The 9,502-nt window shown below is 63.0% G+C and overlaps 1 protein-coding gene across 1 annotated transcript in view; it reads right to left on the bottom strand.

Annotated features, from left to right (window-relative positions):
• SLC7A5 (solute carrier family 7 (amino acid transporter light chain, L system), member 5) overlaps window positions 1–9,502 on the bottom strand; it is a 15,678-nt gene that overhangs the window by 483 nt on the left and 5,693 nt on the right. Inside the window, exons 2-9 of the mRNA XM_006888780.1 lie at window positions 7,961–8,086; window positions 4,034–4,139; window positions 3,277–3,321; window positions 2,668–2,791; window positions 2,359–2,462; window positions 1,859–1,955; window positions 1,398–1,547; window positions 242–419 (exon numbers count right to left, since the gene is read on the bottom strand). Of these exons, the coding sequence (XP_006888842.1) occupies window positions 242–419; window positions 1,398–1,547; window positions 1,859–1,955; window positions 2,359–2,462; window positions 2,668–2,791; window positions 3,277–3,321; window positions 4,034–4,139; window positions 7,961–8,086 (930 nt within the window). The remainder of the gene's footprint in view (window positions 1–241; window positions 420–1,397; window positions 1,548–1,858; window positions 1,956–2,358; window positions 2,463–2,667; window positions 2,792–3,276; window positions 3,322–4,033; window positions 4,140–7,960; window positions 8,087–9,502) is intronic.

The raw sequence follows: 9,502 nt of genomic DNA, 5'->3' as shown, positions 1-9,502 counted from the left end.
AGGAGTGAGGGGACCACGTCACTCGCAGGGACCTAGGAGTGAGGGGACCACGTCACTCGCAGGGACCCAGGAGTGAGGGGACCACCTCGCACGCAGGCGCCCAGGAGTGAGGGAGAGGCCTGTCCGGCGACCACCCCAGGCCCATGTCCCTCCCCTCAGGCGGAGCCTGCTCTGCGTTGGGCCATTGGGGTATAGCCGACAGGTGACCAGGCCAGACGGGAGGACGGGGTCAGGTACTCACAGATACCCTGAAGGAGCCACTTGGGCTTGTTTGTCCACCAGACCCCGACAAAGTAGACGGGCAGGCCGCTGAGGATGATGGCGAAGCCGATGCCGCACTCCACCGGCGTTTTCCAGAAAGACACGGCGATGAGGAAGAGGCAGGCCAGGATGAAGAAGACGGGCAGAGCCAGGTTCACCTGTGGAGGGCACACAGGTAGAGAGCCGGGGGCAGCGAGCCGGGGTCAGCCTGGGTCTGCTGGGCCGGGTCAGTGGGGACAGCACTGGCCGGGTCAGCGGGGACAGAGCAGGCCAGGTCAGCGGGGACAGCACTGGCTGGGTCAGAGGGCCGGGGTCAGCACTGGCCGGGTCAGCGGGCCGTGGTCAGCAGGGACAGCACTGGCTAGGTCAGAGGGCCAGGGTCAGCACTGGCCGGGTCAGTGGGCCGCGGTTGGCAGGTCAGCAGGGACAGAGCAGGCCGGGTCAGCAGGGACAGCACTGGCCGGATCAGAGGGTCAGGGTCAGCACTGGCTGGGTCAGCGGGCCGGGGTCAGCGGGGAGAGCACTGGCCAGGTCAGCAGGGACAGAGCAGGCCGGGTCAGCGGGGACAGCACTGGCCGGGTCAGTGGGCTGGGGTGAGTGGGGACAGCACTGGCCAGGTCAATGGGCCATGGTCAGTGGGGACAGCACTGGCCGGGTCAGTGGGCCGCGGTCAGCGGGGACAGAGCAGGCCGGGTCAGAGGGCCGCGGTCAGCGGGGACAGAGCAGGCCGGGTCAGAGGGCCGCGGTCAACGGGGACAGAGCAGGCCGGGTCAGTGGACCGCGGTCAGCGGGGACAGCACTGGCCGGGTCAGAGGGCCACGGTCAGCGGGGACAGAGCAGGCCGGGTCAGCAGGCCGGGGTCTGGGAGCGCAGTCCATGCGGTAAGCAAGCACACAGCTGACAGTTCGCTCCTCCATGGCTCCTCCAGCGTCCTCACGCCACCTGCCCTGTCCGGCCTGTCTGCTCCTCCCCACCACTGCTGAGGACACCCGGAGGAGAGAGGCCATCTTGCTGACCACGTGGGCCCAAGGGTAGATGCAGGGTGTGGACCGGAGCCCATAGAGCAAGGTGACCTGGGGACACAGGTGGGCAGTCCACCGCTCCCACCGAGGGGCAGGCTCAGCGTGGACACGCACCTTGATGGGCCGCTCCAGCCCGGGTTTCTTGTAACGCAGCCACAGCATTCCGATGATGGCCAGGGCCACGCACAGCCAGTTGAAGAAGCTGAAGAAGTTGATGACGGAGAAGATGTCATTGGAGAAGGCGTAGAGCAGGGTCATGGCACACTGTGGGCAGAGGCAGGGGTGAGCGCCAGGCAGCCGGGGCCACAGGGGGGCTGTGAGCCCAGGGTAAACGGACCACTGAAGACGAGGTGGGCCCAGGGTGGGTGTGGGCTACGGAGGTGGGGGGTGAGCCCAGAGTACATGGGTTGGGGAGGCCAAGGGGGGCCTTGGAGAACAGGGTGAGCATCCCAGAGGGTGGGGGACTCAAGTGATGGAAGACAGGGAGCCCACAGAGGACGAGGGGAGCCCGGGGTGGGACGGGGCCCCATGCAGGAGCCCACAGGCAGAGATGGCACTGGGGTCTCCAGGCTTACCGTGAACACAAGTGACGGCATGGGGGTCAGGAGCCGTGGGTGGATCATGGAGAGGACAGAGGGCAGGTGACCTTCCCTGGACCCCACGAAGAAGAGCCTGTGGGCAGGGGACTTGGGCTCAGGAGGGACAGCACGGGAGGGGCGGGTCAGCGCAGGGAGGATGTCAGCACACAGCTCCAGGTGCAGGGGCCAGGAGATGCTGAGGAAGGCGGCAGGTGGGGACTGGGGGCTGCTATGTACACAGGGGAACCGAGCGGACACTGGGTCTCCTGCCAATCCCTGCTGCATGGGGCCTTGGCATCCTCCCCCGCGCACGGCTGGCAAGGAGACTTGAGGGTACGGCTCACCACACTTCTCAAGGGAGAAGGGCTCAGCACTTCCTCACTCGGCAGGGGGGTGGGCGAAGTGCTGACTGTGACAGTGACAACACTGTTTTCACAGGAGATCAGCTCTGGCCTGGGTCACCGAGCCCTGGGCCCAGGCCTGTCCATGTCACTCACCGTGAGGACGTGAAGAGGGACCCGTTGACAGAACCGAAGCAGGACAGGCCCACGAAGACGGGGATGATCCAGGACATGACGCCCAGGTGGTAGTTCCCAAAGTCCTGGGGACACGGACGCAGGACGCTAGGTCCAGGCACTCCCCCACCGGCAGCCCCAAGGGAACACAGCCTCCAGCTGCACCCACAGACCGCAGAGAAAGGTCGCACCCACCCTCCCTGAGGCACTGACCTCAACCTGACCAGGTTAGCAGCCTGGCGACACTGAGATGAGACCACCCCGCTACCCCGCGGCCACAGGGCGCCTCACCACAGCGACAGCCTCGGACGCCAGCATCTGCTCGGTGGACAGCGTGGTGAAGTAGGCCAAGTTGGTGAGCACATACACCAGAGTGACAATGGGCAGTGAAATGATGATGGCCAGGGGCAGGTTCCTGGAAGGATGAGGGCGCTGTGGTCAATGTGAGGCCCAACACAAGCTGAACTTCCACAGCAGGCCTGGATGCCACCACAGGGACACAGCCTGCAACCTTGGTTTCCACGTGACATGGGGCCCCTGCTGGGGGGCTGTGAGGAACACTCAGCACCTCTCTGCCCCACATCCACCCTGCTCAGCACCAACCACACCCTCCCTGCATGGACACCCAGCTCATCACCGACCATCACACCCTCCCTGTACAGACACCCAGCTCATCACCGACCACCACACCCTCCCTGCATGGACACCCAGCTCATCACCAACCACCACACCCTCACTGCATGGACATCCACGTGGGCCTGACTTCCACGCCTGCCCAGTGTTGCTGTTCCTGCCCAGAAGGGCCCCTGCTGCCTTTGCGGGAAGCTGGCCACCCTCACAGGTTTCCCCACACCATCAGGCCTCACTGCAATAAGGAAGCAGCCACCTGCACACACATACCTGTAAGGGTTGATCATCTCTTCTGTGACAAAATTCAAGTAGTTCCTGTAATAGCAGAAGCAGTCTCAGGACCAATCCCTCTCCTGTGGGTGCAGTCCCTGCTGCCTCTGAGGCGGATGCAGAGCCAAGCAGGGACTCACCACTGACCCTCCCTACCCACATCTTCCGAGGGTTCACAAGCTCAGAAGCTTGGTTTCCATCTGTCCAGGGACTGGAAGACAACAGGAAAGAGGACAGCGAAAGGGACCAAAAGCCAGTGACCCTGATTGAGAGAAAAGGGACCAGGAGCCCGTGACTGTGATTGAGAGGGGTTCTGGCAGAGGCCTTTCAGTCACTAAGAGTTGGAATCAACTTGACATTCTTTTGGTTATTCATGAAATGGTGTGCATACTGAGGGTCCTCTCTGCCACCTGGCCTGCCTTCTAACTCTGCAGGGACAGCCCAGCCGAGAGCTGGAGCCACACAGCAAGGACTCGGGGATGGAGGGGGACTCGGAGAAGGAGGGGCAGGTACCCCACCCCAGCACCTTCTCAGCAGGCACTTTCCCTGCTGGGCTGGTTTGGGACCAGTGGTCTCAGCTCTCTAGGCCCAGGTGCTACCTGTCTGTGCAGGAAGGGGAAGTCCATCCACCCAGAGACAGCTTCTGAGCAGTCACAAGGTGACCGGGGCTGTTGCTTGCCCACGTGGGGACCCTTGTGCTGAGTAATGTGGTGAGAGAACCCATCACTGCCTGGAACTCAGATGTTCTGGAACCTACCATCCCCCGTAGGCAAAGAGGCCGCTGTACAGGGCCAGCACAATGTTGCCCACATCCAGCTTGGTGCCTTCAAATGAGAACCTGGGGTCCAGGTTTGACACATCACCTGGCAGGAAACAGAATGCCAGGTTAGAGAGCTCTGGGAGAAGGTACAAGTTCCGGAACGTTCTTGGAGCAAAATACAGGAACAAGCAAAAATGTCAGCGTGAAAGAGGCATCAAAGCAAAGGTGGCTGCTGGCCCACTGGACCCGAAAACTGCCCAGCACCGCGTCCTGACCACAGCTTAGGAGGAACGTGGTGGATGTGGGCTGGGGTGGGGGGCAGCTCCGAGCACTGGCGACCCCTCAGATCTCTGAACTCAGCTGCCCCTCCATACAGTGAACAAGTCTGCTTTTGCCAGAACAAGACTGAGGGGTGAGCCAGCTCCCCACCCCTGGAGAACAGGGTCAGATGGACAGGCCTGGGCTTACCTGAACCGCACCCCCCCCAAACACCAGCCTGGCTTCTACATGGCGAGGCAGGGCTGGGAATTAGTGACTAGCCTGGAGCCCAGAGGTCTGGTGAGACCCGTCCATGCAGTGGGCAGCCCCAGTGGGCTTCACAAGGGGCTGCGGGTGTATCGTCCCTGGGAGGGTCACAGGCTGGTGGGTCACCTACATTGGTGGGAAGGAGGGGAAGGTGGAGGGAGGCCTGTCCTGGACATCTGAGGGCTTTGATCTCATTTGCTCAGATGTGAGCTGAGGCCCGCCCATCACGGCCACCCGCCTGCCTGCCAGGCCAGAGTCTCCTGACAAGGGGGACTGGCACTCCCACCACTGCCACATGTGACTCGCCCAGTGTCGGGCGCCAGTCACAGGACAGTCAGCAGGCTGGACATAGGGCGGTGGGAGGCAGGGGACCCACAGCAGAAAGCATGCTCAGGACCGCCCCGCCAGGCGGGAGGAGGCACCACCGGCCAGGAAGAAGGCAGGCAGGCGAGGGGCTGCGAGCCCCCACTGCACAGGCGTCCCCACCTCACACGCCGCGTGGAACGGTGTGGTTTTCTACCTTCTGCCACACCAGATGCTGCGTTCTCACGGGGCACTGTTTGTGTCCTAGTGTCTGGGGCCGGCCTACCGCTCCTCTCTCCCATTCCCAACAGCCGGGAGCAGAGCCGGGCCAGGTCGCCCAGACGGCCCCAGCCTGCTGGACAAAGGGCCCTTATCCGGCAGCAGCGTGGCTGGAATTGCCAACGTCCTCTTGCTGGGTTGAACGTCCCTCCTGCTGCATGTGACTCAGACCTCAGCCGCCCTCGCTCCCCACAAGCACAGCCGGCGAGGCCTGCGGGAGCCACGTGGCCTGGGCTGGACCTGCTCATCGGCCTCTGTGGTGTGGCCAGCAGTGGCCAGTGCTTGGGGCAAAGGTGTGTGGATGGGGACCTCCCCTCCAGGGCCGTGTGGAGGAAGCCATCTGTGTGCGCTGTCCAGTGCTCTGACCCCCCCAGGAGGACGAGGGGATGCCCAGGCTAGACACACTGTCCCAACAATGGTCCCACTGTGTCATCTCTCGGGCGCCTGGCTGGAGCCTTCTGCTGCCCTCAAGACTGTGGTCTCTGGGAGCTGTAGGTGTGGAGCTGCTGGGCAGGAGGGGGTAAGGGTACAGATGGAGGCCAGTGTGTCCTCTAATGGAGTGGGAAGGTGGGGTGCCCGTATGCACTGCGGTCTGCCATTTGGGGTGCCAGATCTACCTCCAGCCTTTGGTGGCTCTCAGCAGTCCCGGTCAGCTCCCACCAGCCTGGTATCACAGCCAGACCTCACCCACAGCCGGACCCTACAGCCAGCCAGACCCCAAATGCTACGTGAGCACAGGCCCCCTGAGGTCCTGACCCCGTGAGGACACTGGGCCTCTCCACACCACAGACCTTCCCACAGAGCCTCTCAGATCAGGGCCTTGGGGTCTCCCCTCCAAGCTCCACATGGAGGTCCTGCTGCCCCCCTGGCCTGGGCCCTGTCCACCCCACATACCACCCTGTGGCAGCCTTCTCACGGTGTCCCCTGGCTGGGGTCTCGTCCTCACATTCCTGGCCTGCAGGCAGCTCTCCTGTCCTGTTCTGTGACTTGTAAGGTATGGCCACCTCTACCCTGCCCTCATCACATGCTGGGTGTGGGGCGCAGGGGCTCAGGGCACAAGTCCCCCACCTGACACTGGCCACGTGGGGTGAAGAGGCTGCATGGTGCCCGCTGTCCAGCTCCACACTCAGGCCTCTGCTTGGACTGTAGGCACCCGGGGACACGACATTCCCACCGCGTGTCCCCTGGACGTGGGGGCACATGTCTCCAAGGACAGAAGGGCAGTAATTCTGCAGACGTGGCACTGAGGCCGGAGTCCTGAGCTGGGGGAGCTGGGCGGGCGGATGGTCTCCCACAGACAGAATGACAAACCCGCCGTGTGCGGGCGGAACAGAGTGCTCAGCTCTCCCTGCCAAACTTTGTTTTCACAACACCCAGGCTTCCTGAATGCCTCATCTGTCTTTATCTCGGACGGCCTAGCAAATACCTCCACACACGTCTTTACTGAGCAGTGTGGCCTCGTGGGCCAGCTGGGGCGGGGGGAGCGGGTTCTGGCACTGGCCGCCCAGACCCTGAGCAGAGGAGGGTTCTGACCACATGTTGTCTCCAGAGCAGAGCTGGGCAGGATGGCTAAGTGGACAGAGGTGCTGGGCAGCAGCCAGGACAGGACTCTGACAGGACAGAGGTCCCCAGGTTCTGACATGGAAAGGGGTCACAGATGTGGCATCGTGTCCTGGGTGCCCACAGACAGGAGTGAGCCTTCTGGGGCGTTCCCAGCACCAGTCACAGATGCCCCGTCGGCTTTGTTCACTATCCCGCCAGGTGAGGTGCCCACCCGGCGACCAGCAGATGGCTGGGTTCCCGGGGCGGTCTTGGAGAACCCCGAGCTCTGAGGACACGGCCCCAGCAATCAGCTTCCTGCTGAAAAGATGGCGCACCCCCACCTTGAAAGGCAGAGGGGTCGGGCAGCAAAGTGGGCCCTCCCACAGGGTAGGGACCCCCACAGGAAGTCTGGAGATGGGGGAGTGAGGGCAGAGCCCCTGTTCTGCAGGTGGGGGGTGCCATGCCTGAAGTGATCAGGCCCGACACTCCCACCACCCACAGATCCTCCTCCTCCCCTCAGGGCTCGGTGACAGCGGGGGGTCCCGCAGTGAGCTAGGCCCTACCTGAGCTCTGTGGGGAGTCTGGTTTCGGGGTGCGCCAGGCCCTCTCCTGGGGTGCCCTACAGTGACCTAGGCCCCATCCAAGCACCATGGGGAGTCTGCTCTCGGGGTGCACCAGCCTCTCTCCTGGGGTGCCCCCACAGTACCAAGTACTGTGGGGAGCTACTTTGGGGTGTTCCAGCCCCTCACCCGGTCCCCCAGGGGAGGCTACATGACAGTCTGTGAGCTGCTGAGAAAACAGCTGAGCATGAACCACAGCCAAGGCCACAGGGTGGAGCTGGGACGGCCAGGCCTGGACCGTCCTCCTCCATGGCCTCCCTTCCTGACCGTCACCTCACTGCGACTGACCACTGAGGTCAAAGGGCAGCATTTGCGTAGGGAGAAAGCTCCGAAGACGAAAGAGGAGGGGGCATGGGAGACAGGGAGGAAGCGGCGAGAGTGCGGCCACCACATGGGGTCATCACTGATGCTGTGGACACAAGGAGTTGCTGGGGGGGAAATCAATTTCCTCTCAATCACAATAAAAGATTTTTTTTAAAAAAAGGGAACTCGGTATGAAAAGATACAGAAAAAAACCCAACAGCAACACATGCACAAGTTTATGTGCACACCAAACGTCTACACCACGAACAATGACCAGAGTCAGGGTGTGGACCCCACATGCCGGCACTTCCACGGGCTTCCCTCTCCCTGGGCCCTCGGGGACCGCACTTACCCCTCCCAATCTGCACGAAGCCCAGAAGGATGACCAAGGCCAGCGCGAGGAGCTTGGCGGCCGCGAAGGCGTCCTGGACCCGCGTGGCGGCCTTCACGCTGTAGCAGTTCACGGCCGTGAGCAGCACTGGGGACAGCAGAGGGCAGAGTGAGTGCCCACCGGACGTGGCCCACGAAAGGCACCTGCCCATCCAGGCGCCCCGGGCCCGCTGTGGGAGTCAGCTGAGGGAAGGGCCCCTGTACTCCCCCCAGTCCTGCCTGATGCTCCTGTGGGTTCAAGCTGCAGCCCCCTGACTGTCGGGAGCGGCCTTTGCTAAAGAGGGGCCCGGCGTACAGAGGTCACGGCCCCTGACCACCCGTGGGAAGATGACCCAGGACACCTCCGAGGACGCCCCAGCCAGCCGTTCCTGTAAAGAAGCCCCACAGGGCAGTCCCCCCAATGACCAGGGGATGGGATGCTTCTGAAGTAGCCCTCTCCCACACCTGGGCCCACCCACACCTGCACGGACACTACCATGCTCCCCATCCCGCAAGCCTCAGCAAAGCCCTCAGCTCCAAAAATGCAGATGCCCCATCGCTGCATTCATTTGACGCCGAGCCCGTGGGCAGAGACTGGGGTGCGTACAGCGTGCGCTGGTGGTGAAGCCCAGGAGCTGAGCCTCTGTCCAGTGCACGATGGCCACTGGCACAGACCCCCGCACGTCCCTGAGCGCCCCAGCTCTGCAACAATGCCACACCTCCCTTCTGGAGGACCAGGTCACATCAGCGGGTCCCGGCCTCAGCAGAAGCGGCCCTGAGCACGGCCCTGGGTGAGCCTGACCCCCAGCCTGGTGAAGCCACCATCGAGGGTGTCACAGGCCTGGTCCCCACTTCACAGAGGAGAGGAGGGAGCTTTGGTGGCCTAGTGCTAAGGGCTGTGCTGCCAGTCCAAAGGCAGGCGACCCCAATCCACGACTGTGGGAAAGACGGGCAGTCTCCTCCCGGGCACTCGACTGTCCCTGCAAACGTGCTGCAGGTCAGCGATGAGTCAGTTCTAACCCAACAGCTTGGAGGGAGAGAGCTCTCCACCTAGGAGGATGGGGTGGGTGGCCTTTAGCACAAGCCACCAGATGACCACAGCTGTCCCTGCAGGGCTGGGCCCCTCCATGGGGGACCAGAGTATGACCCCCTATGACCCAGCCCAGCTGGCCACCATTCAGCCCCTCCCCCGCACAGGGTAGCAGCAGGGGTCCGAGTCGCTGGCAGTAGGACCTATTCACAGGTGGGGCGGGCACAGCCCGGGGGCAGCGGTGCCAGGAGACAAATGGGTGGGGTAACATCTCTGTTTTGATGAAAAGAAGCAAAGTTGGATGAAATGCTGATGCTCATTGACTTGGCTGATGAGTCCTCCTCCTGACGGCTGGGCACGGGGCCTTCCTATGTGGGTTACGGCCCTCCCTGGACAGCAGGGTGCAGGTCATCCTAGACACCCCCGGATGGCAGGGCACAGGGCTTCCTACGTGGGTCACGGCCTCCCTGGACAGCGGGGCACGGGGCCTTCCTA

The sequence above is a fragment of the Elephantulus edwardii genome, unplaced genomic scaffold (assembly GCF_000299155.1).
Source record: "Elephantulus edwardii isolate Elephantulus edwardi_28Jun2011 unplaced genomic scaffold, EleEdw1.0 scaffold00072, whole genome shotgun sequence".
In the NCBI taxonomy this organism is placed as follows: domain Eukaryota; kingdom Metazoa; phylum Chordata; class Mammalia; order Macroscelidea; family Macroscelididae; genus Elephantulus; species Elephantulus edwardii.
Note: the sequence above shows the minus strand (reverse complement) of the source record. Positions and strands in the feature narration are given on the sequence as shown.